This window comes from Camelina sativa, chromosome 20, assembly GCF_030686135.1.
Source record: "Camelina sativa cultivar CO46 ecotype springtype chromosome 20, ASM3068613v1".
In the NCBI taxonomy this organism is placed as follows: domain Eukaryota; kingdom Viridiplantae; phylum Streptophyta; class Magnoliopsida; order Brassicales; family Brassicaceae; genus Camelina; species Camelina sativa.
In genome coordinates, this window is record NC_141899.1 from 2,134,117 (window position 1) to 2,148,432 (window position 14,316).

At 36.6% G+C, this 14,316-nt stretch overlaps 3 protein-coding genes across 4 annotated transcripts; 2 read left to right on the forward strand and 1 right to left on the reverse strand.

Annotated features, from left to right (window-relative positions):
* The first annotated feature begins 2,542 nt into the window (after window positions 1-2,542).
* Window positions 2,543-6,991, forward strand: LOC104768762 (3beta,22alpha-dihydroxysteroid 3-dehydrogenase). 2 transcript variants are annotated; one of them, XM_010492798.3, is made up of 8 exons: window positions 2,543-3,237; window positions 3,395-3,544; window positions 3,632-3,880; window positions 5,956-6,042; window positions 6,143-6,221; window positions 6,304-6,410; window positions 6,515-6,645; window positions 6,737-6,991. In XM_010492798.3, the coding sequence occupies exons 1-8, from the start codon at window positions 2,593-2,595 to the stop codon at window positions 6,834-6,836; spliced, it is 1,548 nt and encodes a 515-aa protein (XP_010491100.2). In that variant the 5' UTR covers window positions 2,543-2,592; the 3' UTR covers window positions 6,837-6,991. The 2 variants fall into 2 exon arrangements, with proteins under 2 accessions (XP_010491100.2, XP_087360817.1); XM_087504691.1 differs by having other exon boundaries at window positions 2,637-3,237; window positions 3,395-3,555.
* A 107-nt stretch (window positions 6,992-7,098) lies between these two features.
* Window positions 7,099-11,550, reverse strand: LOC104768763 (nuclear pore complex protein NUP88). The gene is made up of 9 exons (XM_010492799.3): window positions 11,097-11,550; window positions 10,629-10,780; window positions 10,380-10,502; window positions 9,973-10,117; window positions 9,793-9,854; window positions 9,151-9,367; window positions 7,970-8,893; window positions 7,632-7,881; window positions 7,099-7,536 (listed from the first exon to the last, which is right to left on the reverse strand). The coding sequence occupies exons 1-9, from the start codon at window positions 11,382-11,384 to the stop codon at window positions 7,265-7,267; spliced, it is 2,433 nt and encodes an 810-aa protein (XP_010491101.2). The 5' UTR covers window positions 11,385-11,550; the 3' UTR covers window positions 7,099-7,264.
* Window positions 11,551-11,651: 101 nt separating this feature from the next.
* Window positions 11,652-14,312, forward strand: LOC104768765 (uncharacterized). Its single transcript, XM_010492802.3, has 7 exons — window positions 11,652-11,770; window positions 12,508-12,682; window positions 13,032-13,114; window positions 13,256-13,342; window positions 13,433-13,581; window positions 13,688-13,819; window positions 13,906-14,312. The coding sequence occupies exons 2-7, from the start codon at window positions 12,541-12,543 to the stop codon at window positions 14,093-14,095; spliced, it is 783 nt and encodes a 260-aa protein (XP_010491104.1). The 5' UTR covers window positions 11,652-11,770; window positions 12,508-12,540; the 3' UTR covers window positions 14,096-14,312.
* Window positions 14,313-14,316: the final 4 nt, after the last annotated feature.

The window sequence follows — 14,316 nt, forward strand, 5'->3', positions numbered from 1 at the left end:
TTTGATTTTGGTGAAAACTAATGAGGCTAACATATCCACTATATGTTTTAGATTACAAGTTTACAACGCTGACTACAGTCATCGAACAGTAGTTGCAAATTGCACATTCTTTCTTACCAAAACAACTTTTGTAAGAAAATTTCCTATATATATCCATTGAAATAGATTTTCGTCCACTTTTATGAAGACATCACAAGCCAAAACCAAAATGCAGCCACTAGCAAAGTGGTCTTCCGACATTCATACAGACCCAAGTATTGGTTTCGAGTCTTATTTTGGTATAGGGAGACTTGTTGATAAATATATTTTTTTTCTTAGATTTAATATAACCGTCGCTAGACACACCAATGATAAAATCATGAGCTTCTTTTAAAATCTTCTTATAATTGTTATTCTAACTCACCCTGATGAATGATACAAAAATCTAAATTTTTTTTTTTAAAGCTGCTCTGCATGCTTCTATCATTTTTTTTAATGTAATGTTGTGGAGGATGAAATAGTGGCAAACTCCCAAAAAATATTTCGGGCATATGCAATATTAGAAAAACAATGCCAAACGCAAATCAGTAGAGAAGAACAACTCTAACTCGGCAACTCCTATCATCCACTCTAACTCATGTAGAGCTTTCTTTGATTCCTTGTCCATCAAAACAACAAGACCGAAATCGGATCAACTACAAGTTTTAGATGGAGGTGAGATCTACAACCAAACAAAAATATGGGCCAAGATATAGATTGAAAAATCAACAAGAATCCAAACAAAATGTAATTATATTATCAAATTTCTGACACAAATTCTTTTATTTCTTTAAAATAATACTTCTCCAAACTTCCGTCTCTTTTTAATTGTTGTTATATTACTTGTCGTTTGTCGTTTCATATTTACTATGCAAATTTGTAAATCAAATTTTCTATTTTTCAAATGAAATAGTATATTAATAAAGGTTAAATCAAAATATTTAATGTTTGGAGTATTCAGTAGATTACTTTTTATATAAAAAACCATTTAGTATACTTACTGTCAAACAAGATTAAATATAACCAAAGCAACATTGGCTAATGCGAATGTCTCTTGAGATATATTTTGTGATAACAAGAAAGCATTTATTTATTTATTGATGATACATATAACAAAAGCTTGGTCAACACATTGACAGGATAATCAATCAAATCTTTATACATTTACCTGAAACCAATTTGTACAAGAAGGAATTATAAACTGCAAACACAAGAATTCTGATCCAAAATGTGATCAGCCTCGTCCATGCCATCCAAAATGTGAGAGCCGATCAACAACTTTGCAAAAACTACACTAGCTGACCATATATCGACTTTGGAGCAATATTTATCGCAAAGTAATTACTTCTTGTGTAAAGTTCTTGAATAAGTGTTGCAACCTTTGATATGTTGAGTCTGAAAACTTTGTATCACTAGAAACTCAGATTCTCCATTTTTTTTAAAGCTATTTAGTATATTTAACGGCAAACAAGAAAAAAATATAACAAAGAAAAAATTGGATAATGTGAATATTTATGAGATATATTTTGTTATAACTTCTAAACTCTTATGACATTTTCTGGACAGTTTTTCAAAATTTTATAATTAGTTCAAGTGATCCAAATATATGGTGAATTGACTCATTTACAAGTGAAAATGTATCTCAAACTAAACTAAGAACCAAGCAGATGATCATTGTGTTCAAAATTGGTTCGATTCCTCTCCATAAGTTTCATCCGGAGTCATAACTTCTCAGTCCAAATACAATCAAATTATATTATGACCGGAATCACAAGTTAAAAACAAAGAAAACAACATGTGTACGTTCTACAACCAAATACGGAAACAAACCATATCCATAAAAATTCTGATTCCAACAACTCAATCTAAAAAAATATTTAATTAACGGAATCAAATGCATGAAGCCATGAATTGCTTTCAGAGCTACCATTCCAAATTGATTATTAAGGGGTGTTATTGTATTATAAAGATTTCTAGAAACTTCAACAAAATCATTTAAAGTGAATAAATGAAAGATTTTAAAGATTGTTAGAGAGTATTTTTCATTAACTTTTAAAAATCTTATTAAAAGTACTCCAAATAATTTATGTATTTTTGTAATACTTTACATGTTTATATTTTGTAAAGAAAGTGTCTAAAATCATGAACCAATAACATCATAATTGAATTTCTGAAAAATCTTAGATTATTTTGTTTTAATTGAATAACACAAAAATTCTAATGACTTCATAAAAATCTGAATCCAATAACCCAAATTTGTTAAAAATTTAAATAAATTTTTACAAATCACAAACTAATAACACTAAAATTTAACAGAATTTAACAAAATTTTGATCTAATAACAACATATCCTACAATTCAACATTTCACCATTTCTTTTGTACTTTAAAACTCTATTCAAATCTGAAACCAATAATAACTTACACTTACTTGAACATTTCATATATGAATGTAAGTATTAATTATTAAATCTAACAAACTTAAAAAACTATATATATATATTTTAATGTTTACAAGAAAAAATATTTATTTCTAAAAATAATAAATAAAAAGGAATAAAAATATAGAAGAAGAATGCAAAAGAGTATAAATGATGAAAGGTCCTACTTTATTCAGAAACCCCCCCGTGTGCCCACTCTCTCCCCCATTAATACTCTCTCTCTCCCTCATCCTCTCCTTCCTTCTCTCATCCATCTTCTCCAAATGGCCTTCACCGCCTTCCTCCTCCTCCTCTCCTCCATCGCCGCCGCTTTCCTCCTCCTCATCCGCCGTACACGTTACCGTCGGATGGGTCTTCCTCCGGGAAGCCTCGGGCTTCCTTTCATAGGAGAGACTTTGCAGCTGATCGGAGCTTACAAAACAGAGAACCCTGAGCCTTTCATCGACGAGAGAGTGGCTCGGTATGGTTCGGTTTTCATGACGCATCTTTTCGGTGAACCAACGGTTTTCTCAACTGACCCGGAGACGAACCGGTTCGTGCTTCAAAACGAAGGGAAGCTTTTCGAGTGTTCATACCCTGCTTCCATATGTAATCTTTTAGGGAAACACTCTTTGCTTCTTATGAAAGGTTCTTTGCATAAACGTATGCACTCTCTTACTATGAGCTTCGGTAATTCTTCGATCATCAAAGACCATCTCATGCTTGATATCGACCGGTTAGTCCGGTTTAATCTTGATTCTTGGTCTTCTCGTGTTCTCCTCATGGAAGAAGCCAAAAAGGTATATTAAACCAACAAAAAAAAAAAAAAAATAGTGACTACCAAGAAAACATTATTATATTCACACCGGACCGAGTTCGAGACTCAGTGAGTCAGAGGACGAGTCACCGCATGCATAGAGAGACGTGTATTTATTTAATGTTATTATTATGATGCAGATAACGTTCGAGCTAATGGTGAAGCAGTTGATGAGCTTTGATCCAGGGGAGTGGAGTGAGAGTTTAAGGAAAGAGTATCTTCTTGTCATCGAAGGCTTCTTCTCTCTTCCTCTCCCTCTCTTGTCTACCACTTACCGCAAAGCCATCCAAGTATTATTATTGTACTATATATTTCTTCTTAATTTTAATCATCTTTTATGTTATACTATATATTCTAAAATATTTATGTGTGTTTAGGCGCGGAGGAAAGTGGCGGAGGCGTTGACGGTGGTGGTGATGAAGAGGAGGGACGAGGAGGAAGAAGGGACGGAGAGAAAAAAAGATATGCTCGCTGCGTTGCTTGCAGCGGATGATGGCTTTTCCGATGAAGAGATTGTCGATTTCTTGCTGGCTCTACTCGTTGCCGGTTATGAAACAACGTCCACAATCATGACTCTCGCCGTTAAGTTTCTCACAGAGACTCCTCTAGCTCTTGCTCAACTCAAGGTATATATATATATAATTTCCTATTTTAGTAAATAAGCTCTCTACTTAATTATACACATAACACATAATTCGTATTCTTTTTTTTTTTGAATCTACACATAATTCGTATTCATTTAAAAAGAAAAAAACCTTTAGAGCGAATCAAAGCCACGACACGTATGAATGGAAATTTAGGTGTTATGTGGTTGGTTTGATTGCGAATCATCGAGATTTAGTGTTTTGGAAAATATATAAAAAAAAAGTTTAAGATTCGATCTATTCAGGAATTCACTACACTGCATGCAAAACCAAATCTTTTAGGACCACCGGCGCATGTTTTATTATGCTGCCTTATATTTGGGTTTAAGGGTATGATGAAAAAGGGTTTGGTTTCTTATCTTAAGAAACTAAATATCTTTTTTTTTTTTTTTTTTTTGGTATAAATTTTTAACCAAAAGTATGAAAAAAGGATTAGAACACGTTGATGTATTGATATCAACTAAATTTTATTTTTCTTGTGGGACTATAGATAGTTCCAAGTTAAGTTTATATCATTTTCTTACGTAATTTAAGAGATGGGAAGAAGTAGTTGGGGAAAAAGTGAAATAAAAGGTGAAAGAAAAAAAAAGGAAATAAAAAAGGGACAGATACTACAAAATGGGAGCATAATGATATGTGCATGTTGGCCTCTAAACAATTCTCCATCATTCACAATTCACACGGGTGTCTAGTTTTTTTTTTTTTTTGCATTAATAAATATTTAAGATATATTACTATTATTATAATCATTTTCGATTTCTTTTATGAGAAAAATGACACAACACACATACACATGACATCAATGAACGGCTTAGGTTTTCTCTACGGTTTGTTGTCTTCTCTCCACATTGAACTACTAGTTTACATATTAAGTTAGCAACAGTACAATCTAGTCGGCTGGTTCTAATATAGAAAAAAAAAATGACGAAACGATGGTTTTTTTTTTGTTTTTGTTTTTGGTTTAGAATATTGTCTTCAATCTTGGTTAATTAATGGTTAGGTATCAAGAAAATTAAAATACACGACATTAGCCGGGTAAGACGATCTAGTAGTGGAGCTATTAACTATTTCAAATTCTGTATTGCATATATTAAACTTGTTTCAATAGTTCGGTTGATGTTTTTTTTGTCCGTCAACAAATAGTAGATTAGAAAAATCTAGGTGGTGTACTATGTTACATGTCCTTCCATTTACAGTCACATGTAATATAATTTAGAACCCGTGAGAGGAAAAACTCTAACAAGAACTAATCATTATTTTGATTAGTCCAGATTGAATTTTAGGATTCCAGTTATTTGAGTACCAACCATAGGATAGTCATGACAAATCATTTTTATTTTGAAAGAAAGATGTGTAAGTTTTCATCTAGTTTCGATATCTAGATTAAGCAATTGTTATTAAAAGTGCTTTGAAGGTGAAAACTGAAAAAGTGTAAATAAGAAACAAGAAACAAACAAAAGTTAAAAAGGTTTATTAACATGGCCGTAAAAGTCAAAGTAGTCATTCTCGAACCTAGACAACATCATCACCTCTGTTTTAATGCAGTACTTTTTAATTCTAATAAGGAAAATGTAAAATTGTTGTTGAAATCAGGAGTTACAGTCTCACAGATTTGACTAGTTTGTCTCCTAAACCGCATGCATAATCACACTTTTACCAAACCTCATCTTCTTCTTCTCTCCTTTTTTTTTTTTTTTTTTGGTTTGCCAACAACTTCTTCATCTTTTTTTTATCTTACTTGTCTGAATATCTCCCAATAAATCTTTCTTTACTCATTAAAGATAAAAAGTATTATCATAAATATGTTTGTGCTACGTGCAACCGACAAGCTCCCATCCAATTTAATTGGTTCTTTTATACTTTAATTTAATCATTTGTTGATGTCACTAGTTTTGTTCCAAGGATGGTACTATATATTCACTAGTTTAGTCATTAATTAGTGAATATAACCAACCGGTTCAAAGACGGTTGGACCGGTGACCTAATCAATTCTTCTTTAATCTTTGTTTATTAGATTGTTGGTTGATTTGGTATTTTGCTTGGTTTAAAAAAAACAGGAAGAGCATGAAAAGATCAGGGCAATGAAGAATGATTCAGATAGTCTTGAATGGAGTGATTACAAGGCAATGCCATTCACACAATGTGTAAGTGTGTACTTTACTTAGAGCTCTTCTTAGTGTTCTTGTCTTATCCTATCCAACCATTTTCTTATTATAGGCTCTTATAATCTTTATTTTGATTCAGGTGGTTAACGAGACGTTACGCGTGGCTAACATCATCGGTGGTGTTTTCAGACGGGCAATGACGGATGTAGAGATCAAAGGTAGAAGAATCGTAACTTTTACAATTACAAAATCGAAAATGCAAGGAAAGTTCTTACATTCTGATAACTGAAAAAAAATCAGGTTATAAGATTCCGAAAGGGTGGAAGGTTTTCTCATCGTTTAGAGCGGTTCATTTAGATCCGAACCACTTCAAAGATGCTCGCACTTTCAACCCTTGGAGATGGCAGGTTTTGATTTTTAATCCCTTTCGCGTTCTTGAACTTGGTTTTTTTCTGTATCTTTGCATTCTTGATTTGTGAGTTATTTGAACGATTGCAATTTTGTGGAACAGAGCAACTCAGTAACTACAAGTCCTTCTACTATGTTTACACCGTTTGGGGGAGGGCCAAGGCTGTGTCCCGGTTACGAGCTGGCTAGGGTTGCACTCTCTGTTTTCCTTCACCGCCTAGTGACTGGCTTCAGGTACACCTTCACATACAAGATTATAGCTCTTTTTCCATTTCAAAGTGCTAAATACTGATTTGATTTCGTTTTGTAAATTTTTTTTGAACAGTTGGGTTCCTGCAGAGCAAGACAAGCTGGTTTTCTTTCCAACTACAAGAACGCAGAAACGGTACCCGATCATCGTTAAGCGCCGCGATGCTGCTACTTGAAAGCAGAAGAGACCAGCAGATTTTATCTTTAGACAAACAGCATTTTTCGGATTTAATTTCTTCTTTTTGCTCCTTTTGGGTCTAGTCTTGGACAATAAAAGTTATCATTACTCTTATCTATAGCTTGTGTATATATGAAAAATAACTTTTGTTTACCTTATGCTTTCATAAATCTCTTCTGGTTCAATGGTTCCGACATAAGTAGATTCACCAACTCTTTGTTGTGTTATGAGTTCCAAGGAATAGTTTGCAGAGATGCCCGTTTACAGAAACATATCGGTTACGTTAATAAAGTAATACCGTAGCTTGATTAACAGACAAAACTTACAAGGAGAGAGTTAGAAAATTAATGCAGCAACTGTATCCAAACTTGAACCGAATCTAGACAATCCCAGGAAATAACAATTTGCATCCCAGTGTTACAGTGACTACATGATGCTGCTTTCTTGCGACTTGAGGGCCGATTCCACAATCTTGACTTTCTTGGAGTTATCGCTGTTCATCAGGGATAGTTTTGCGAGTGTGGACTGAAGCTGCGACATTTGTGTATCTTGAATTAAGTTTTTCTTTGAATATTGCTTTCTCTGAATACCTCCAGCTGCTGTGGCCTTCGGAGATTTTTGAGCTGACTTCTTCACTCTTGCTCTCAGTGTTTCGATGGATGATTGAAGCGCATCCACCTCAACTCCCGCATATTGATCTGCAATTTTTCATTTAAAACAAAAAGAAAATATGATGAAATGGGTTACGGCATATATCTCAGAGGACAAAATTTATGGGGAATATTTGATTTACCGAGCTCCGACTTAAAATCCAGTTCTGCTCGCGTCAGAGGTTTCTTGTGTGTACCAGGCAAGCTACGGAGACGCTGCAAACGCTGCTCAAGAGAATCATGACTCTGAATTGCTTTGTCAATCCTTTTCTCCAACAAAGATTGGTTTTTCTCAACTTTTGATATTTTCTGATTTGCTTCAGCAAGCCGCTGGTGTTGGTCATCGATTATTCTCTTCAGGTTGGGAGCATGATGCTGCAGCTCAAAGTAGACCTGCCAAAAACACAACGAGATCGCATTAGTAATCATGTAGAAAACACAGTGACGCTTTTGTGTTGGGTTTACATGACCTCTTTCTCACCTTGTGTGCATATTCGATGTAGTTTTCATGGAAAAGCTTGACATAGTCAAGCAGAATTGATCGGCCTTCTACGGAATTGGCTGGAGTTGAACGCTGGTTAGGTAAAGCATGGGGAGCAATTCTAATTTTGGGACCTGCAAGGAGCTCCTTGCTAATGATGCACGAGGTATCTTGCTCTTTTTTCTCCATTGCGCTTAAAGACACTGTCTTATCTACACTGACATGAACTGGAAGCAAGAGGTCCCAAGTTTTCGTCTCTGCCACAACGCATTCTCCTGAGGATAAGACAGCAATAATCCATGCATACCCAAACGAATCCGACAGAGGCACAAAACCCAACAGAGGAGATACGGCGGATTCTTCTTGGCATGTACTTAGCACAGTGTGAACAGATGGCGTTTTGAGTGCTTCATCTTTTCCAGTGGCCTGACTTGTGAAGGGAAGAGAGTGTAAGACTGTTGAATCAATACCACCGTCGTGGAGGGAGTATATTCGCTCTGGCAAAAGGGAGTCAGCAAACAAGGTAACAAGAGAGCCACCTTCACGCTTTGTGGGAAGAGCCAAATCAACCATTGCAAGTCTTAACAGTGGCGGCGGATGCCCTAACCAAACAGTGTGATCGAGCGGCAGATTTGAAGATGCAACTGGTAGCTCACCTATGTTTGACTCACAAATCATAGCAACTCCTTGTATTTTGTTGTGGGAGTTCATGCGAAGACGAGATGAGTTACCAGATATCCAAACTGGCTGGATTTCATCAACCAGAGCATCAACCTGTAATTGCCCAGCACTCCAGGCAGTTACTAGAACCGAATCTTTGCTGACAAGATTATATAATAGACTCACTGCCCTGCCTTTACATTCTGTCTCCCGAACAGCGAAATCTTCATCTCCGTCACCACTAGATGCCTTATATAAAGGGCCCTGTACACAAAGAAAACAAGAGATCAGCATTCCAAGGCAAGCAGTAGACAAACAAAAAATACTTAGGGAACATGTGCATAGGTGTCATATTTTTTTGTCCCATGTGTATTCCGGATCAAGCTAAGGAAGGTATAAATCTTTGATAAGGACCACTGGCTTATAAACCACAAATCTAGAACATTGGCGAAACAACTAAAATCTACGAGGAGCACTTCAATAACTCACGTAACAAACCCAAAAGAGAAGAGGAATTCTACCTGTAAAGCCAATGATGCGTCAAGCAAAGCATAAGGTTGAGCTTTCACCACTAATAAATTTTCACCTTTAGTTCCTTGTTCAGTCAAATCTGGAAATGTAGCTTCCAACCATTCAATTGCCAGACTGGAGTTGCTAACTGCTATTGAATTGGATGACTTAACCCCATACATGTTAGCATCGTTGTAAATCTCCATAATTGATTCCCATTTGTAAACACTGTTGCAATATACATCCAAGGCAATCACAGTCAACCTCCAGGGCCGTTAAACACGAGACAAAGCAAAGTACTAAAACATATTCCATGACTTAAAAGTTTGACATGAGGGAGGATAGTCCACGGCAGAATGCATTTGTATACAAGGCGTCAGCATGAAACTATTCGATATATGAAAGAAATAATGGGACCCAGCTGAATTTATCCTTGAAAAACTTCAAATGAGTTAGCAAGCATAGATTTGTGATCTAAAACAGCTTAGTGAGAATCAATCATATCTTGTTCAGAAACTAGGAAACCAATAAGAAAATTGGATGTTAAACTATCTTGGAAACTTAGCATACCAGGTACAACTTAAAGCAATAAGAAACTTATCCAGTTACTGCTAGATAGGAATGAAAAGGAGAAAAGTACGTCATCTGCCTACCTTCCAAATGGCACAACAGGGCACAGGATGTAAATTGAACCATCAGTGAATAATATAAAGACCTGCACATTGAAAGATTCGGTCAAGACATCAACATGTAATTCGGCTCTATCTGACAAGAGAACTAAACAAAAGAGTAAACTCTCAAACAAGTGAAGCAAAAATTTGTACTGAACTTACAGTAAATCTGTCCCACAGATGATCTCCTCCAAAACTGAAATCAGCAGGATAAATTGATGAAGCTGTTCTAGATCTTCCTGGCTCACCAGGCTGCAGATAATATTCTTGCTCTGGTAGCTCGGCATCTGAAGACAGATCGAAAAGCCTAGCAAAAAGTGTAGCATGAAAAATACTTTTAGTAAGACAAGAAGATTTTACATTAGGATTAAGTGGAATGATTTAGACTCCTTAGAATGAGACACTGAAGCAGATGGCAACATAGTATGTCACTGCATGCCAGAAGTTAAAATTCTATTTCTTTGTTACTGAATATATTATACAATTTCTCTCACATCTTTCCAAAATGATATTCATCAACATATTGACATGTACATCCACCTTCGTTATCAACCGAAACAGATTGTTACCTGAATACTGCGTCCGAGGATAGGATTCCCAAATGGGTGTCACTGTCAGGGTGCCACGATGCTTGTAACAAGTTTATGGCACAGTCACCACTAGTATAAATTTCTGAACCAATAGTAACTATCCTGAAAACCATAGTTTATAAAACGATTATGTATAAGCAGAAGGCCATCAATTTAATACAGGCAACATCATAATCAAGATAACCATGGATATAGATGCATCTTCTTTTGGACAACGTTAACCACTACCTGCAAATGACATTGTCTTCTATCAGAGAAGCGCGCCCAAATAGGTACATCACACATATCCCATCTGAGCCAGCAAGAAGTACAGCCGATCCAGACTTATTGATGGAGATTTTGTTAACAGAAAATGTCAGCTGGAGATCTGGTTGCATCACCTATAAAATCACCAACAGCTATTAGTACCATCTTATTGCAAATACCAATACCATTGAAATAAAAGACACTTTCACACATTGGTACTTGATAAATCACTATTTATGTATGTAGCAATCTGCAGGGGAAAAGTATAGGTTTTGGTATGAAATCGTTTAAGGCTCTTTTTAGTGCATACTCAAACTCTTCTAAACCTAATTTACCAAAGTCAGTACAATGTCAGGAACAATCACACTAAAGAACCGTTTACACTTCCATAAATCATCTTCTAAATACTTCTCTGAATTAACGGAAAAACAGAAAAAGAACAAAAAAGACCTTGGAGGGGACTGCGGCGAGGACGGAGGATGGTTCCGGTTCACCCAAGCGCAGAGATAATCGATGTAGAAGATATCTTCTAGAATCCCAGTAATATAGTCGTGAGTCTCCATCCCAAGCCATGAAATTTCTCGGAAACCGCTGAGACGCGGCGGGTTCATCTTGGGAGGAAGGAAGAGACGCGAAAAGCGGGTGGTTCTGGAGAGGAACCCACCGAACCGGCTCTTTAGGCGTCGGAGATCTCCGTGAATCTGGCGTATCCTCTGGCTCCTGGAAGTTAAATCTCATACTCTCTCTCTCTTTCACTCACTGTTATCTGTGTTCGTCGGCCGGAGATGCAGAAGAGCGGGAATAGAAGAGAACGGAGTTGGAGCAAACCAGAAGATGCAATGAAGCAGATACAGCTGATACGACGTCGTCGGATGATTTCTCATGGGCTTTTATCGACCCATTTAACATCTTTGAGATAAATTGTGCTGTTTTAAGGTGATTTAGCATGGACTTTTTCCCGGCCCATTTAATTTCCTTGAGATAAATGTTGCTGTTTTTAAGAAACAGTAACTTGCTTTAAAATAATAATATATAAAAATTAAATCTGAACCCTAAATCATCGTCGCCGTGTTCTTCTCCGCTTCCACCGTCGTTGCATCTGTCTTCCGCCTCCTCTCCCATCGGTGTGTTTCTTTCTCCTCTGTCTAGTTGTTGTATTTTCTCTTAGTTAATTATAGATCTATGGCTCTCTTAGCTCTCAGTTTCTCTATACTCATTTTCTGGGATTTTTTTTGGGAATCGGTTTGTAATTTTGACATCTGGTTGAAGCTGCGGGACAATGTAGGGGTTTAGCATTTTTCATTTCCATTAATTTGGATGATCTTGTATGGGTCTACGGGTTGGATTGATCCTGGTGAAACTGGTTTCAAATCGGGATAAACCAATTGTTCACAAGATGTGAGAATGATGATTATGGTCATTGTGCTGCGCATATAGTAAAGTTCAAGACTGAATAAGATAATGTGCGAACCCAGTACTGGTATAGTTGTTTGCAAAGATTAGAAAGTTCCGATTTCCTTTTTCTTTTTTCCAGGAAGCAGTATTAAACTCGTAGACATGTTGTTTTTGTTGGAGAATAGTTCACTTTTGTTGATTTCTGATAGGTCCAAGGTCTGTCTTGTCGAGTAGGTGTGGCTGTTTCGCTTTCTGAGGCTTGTTCGTGAATTAAATTGATGTTTTAGTATATTGACATAGATATCTTATGATCTTAGCTTTCCTATGCTCTTATAATCACCTGTGTGAGATGTGCTTGATTTGATTTAACATATATTCTATGCTTCTTATGTATTTGCGCAATACTTGTGGTTATATTTATGTCTTAGAGAAATGAATTACAACTCTGGATACATGTTTTAAACAGCTTGGCAGAAGAAGTGAAACTTAAGAGAACGATATGGAGAACTTGGAAGATCTGAAAATTCTGGCGGAGCAGTGGTCGCACCAAGGAATTGAATATCTGCAGAAGATACCACCAAGTCAGCTGTATGCCGCTATTGGTGTTCTGTTGTTTACAACCATCTTGCTCTTCTTATCCAGTATGTATTAGTATTACACGCCACTTCATCGTTTTTTATTCTTTCCTAATAGAATTGCTATCTACCCCTGGTGGTATCTCGTTTGCCATTGATAATGACATATAGCCTGTTCTTCTAAATGTCTTTAATAGTTTTTCTTCAGCCTGTTATTGTTTACATTTGAAGAGGTTACTGTTCTCATGGTACCATTGTAGACTTGTGATTAAGCCAGAGTCTCAGCCTGTTCGGTGTTAGATGGTTTATGTAGTGGAGTAAAAACTATTATTGCAATTTTGGAGGTCTATTCGATATTTCTCTTTGATTATACATAAATTAACTTTTGATCTTTTGTTCTTGATGGGGTATGCAGTTCGCTTGGTCACACGTACCAAATCCAACACTGTACTCCTCTCTGGGCTGACTGGAAGTGGAAAGACTGTGCTCTTTTACCAAGTGAGTGTTTTGGCTATCCGATATTGTTTATGACTTTCCTCCAGATGTAGTTTTTTTTTGTAACATGTCACTATTGTTCGAGTCAGTGGGTAACTAGGTGATTGTTGGGGAGTTATAACATGATAATTGTTTGATTGGCAGCTACGAGATGGATCATCGCATCAGGGCACTGTAACATCAATGGAACCGAATGAAGGCACTTTTGTTCTTCACTCTGAAAACACTAAGGTAATGATTCTTACTTTGCCCTGTCTTAAACAACATGTGCATTTGATTGTGACGGACGGACTAACACATTACCATTGCTCTATGTGACAGAAAGGAAAAATCAAGCCTGTTCATCTTGTTGATGTTCCTGGGCACTCTCGGCTTCGACCCAAGCTAGAAGAATTCTTGCCTCAAGCAGCTGCCATTGTGTTCGTAGTGGATGCCTTGGAGTTCCTCCCAAATTGTCGTGCAGCTTCAGAGTAATTTCAAAACCCTCTCTCTCCCACACATGCACACACATAAGATTCGTATTTCGCATCTCAATCTTGAAAACTGAGGCATTGCCATGGTTTGTTACGGTGATAGGTACCTATATGACATTTTGACAAATGCGAATGTTGTCAAGAACAAGATTCCAGTCCTCCTTTGCTGTAACAAGACCGATAAACTCACTGCACACACGAAGGAGTTCATCCGGAAGCAAATGGAGAAAGAAATGTGAGATTCTCAGTTTTCTTGACAATTATCTTATACATAAGCCAATCTTCCTGCATAGAAGCTAAAACCGGTTGAGTTTTTTGCAGTGAGAAACTGAGGGCATCAAGGAGCGCAGTCTCTACAGCTGATATAGCCAATGATTTCACGATTGGAATCGAAGGACAAGTGTTCTCCTTCTCGCATTGCTGCAACAAAGTCACAGTCGCTGAATCATCTGGACTCACTGGAGAAACCGCCGAGATTCAAGACTTCATTCGAGAATACATCAAACCCTGAGCCCAAATATGCATTCATAGATTGAAAGCTTTGCCACAATGTTCTTATGCTTTGGTCTGTGACTCTGATTTGAGTTTTCTGTATATGACTTCTTGTCAGAAATCTTTGGGTTATATTAGGGTGTTTAAAAACTGAGTAGCTTGTATTTTCGAGTTAGATAATTCGTTTTTCAACCAGAAGGAAACGTTAAATGACTTATTAATTTTGTTTGCCATAAGAGA

What these genes read in the sequence shown, in the direction of transcription:
- LOC104768762 (XM_010492798.3), top strand. Translation starts at nt 2,593, where the DNA reads ATGCAAAAGAGTATAAATGATGAAAGGTCCTACTTTATTCAGAAACCC. An exon ending in TCATGGAAGAAGCCAAAAAG is followed by an intron (nt 3,238 to 3,394) that starts GTATATTAAACC and finishes ATTATGATGCAG; the next exon opens with ATAACGTTCGAGCTAATGGT. An exon ending in CTTACCGCAAAGCCATCCAA is followed by an intron (nt 3,545 to 3,631) that starts GTATTATTATTG and finishes ATGTGTGTTTAG; the next exon opens with GCGCGGAGGAAAGTGGCGGA.
- LOC104768763 (XM_010492799.3), bottom strand. Translation starts at nt 11,384, where the DNA reads ATGAGATTTAACTTCCAGGAGCCAGAGGATACGCCAGATTCACGGAGA. An exon ending in GAAGACAATGTCATTTGCAG is followed by an intron (nt 10,503 to 10,628) that starts GTAGTGGTTAAC and finishes TATGGTTTTCAG; the next exon opens with GATAGTTACTATTGGTTCAG. An exon ending in CCTGTTGTGCCATTTGGAAG is followed by an intron (nt 9,368 to 9,792) that starts GTAGGCAGATGA and finishes ATATTGCAACAG; the next exon opens with TGTTTACAAATGGGAATCAA.
- LOC104768765 (XM_010492802.3), top strand. Translation starts at nt 12,541, where the DNA reads ATGGAGAACTTGGAAGATCTGAAAATTCTGGCGGAGCAGTGGTCGCAC. An exon ending in TTCACTCTGAAAACACTAAG is followed by an intron (nt 13,343 to 13,432) that starts GTAATGATTCTT and finishes TCTATGTGACAG; the next exon opens with AAAGGAAAAATCAAGCCTGT. An exon ending in AAGCAAATGGAGAAAGAAAT is followed by an intron (nt 13,820 to 13,905) that starts GTGAGATTCTCA and finishes AGTTTTTTGCAG; the next exon opens with TGAGAAACTGAGGGCATCAA.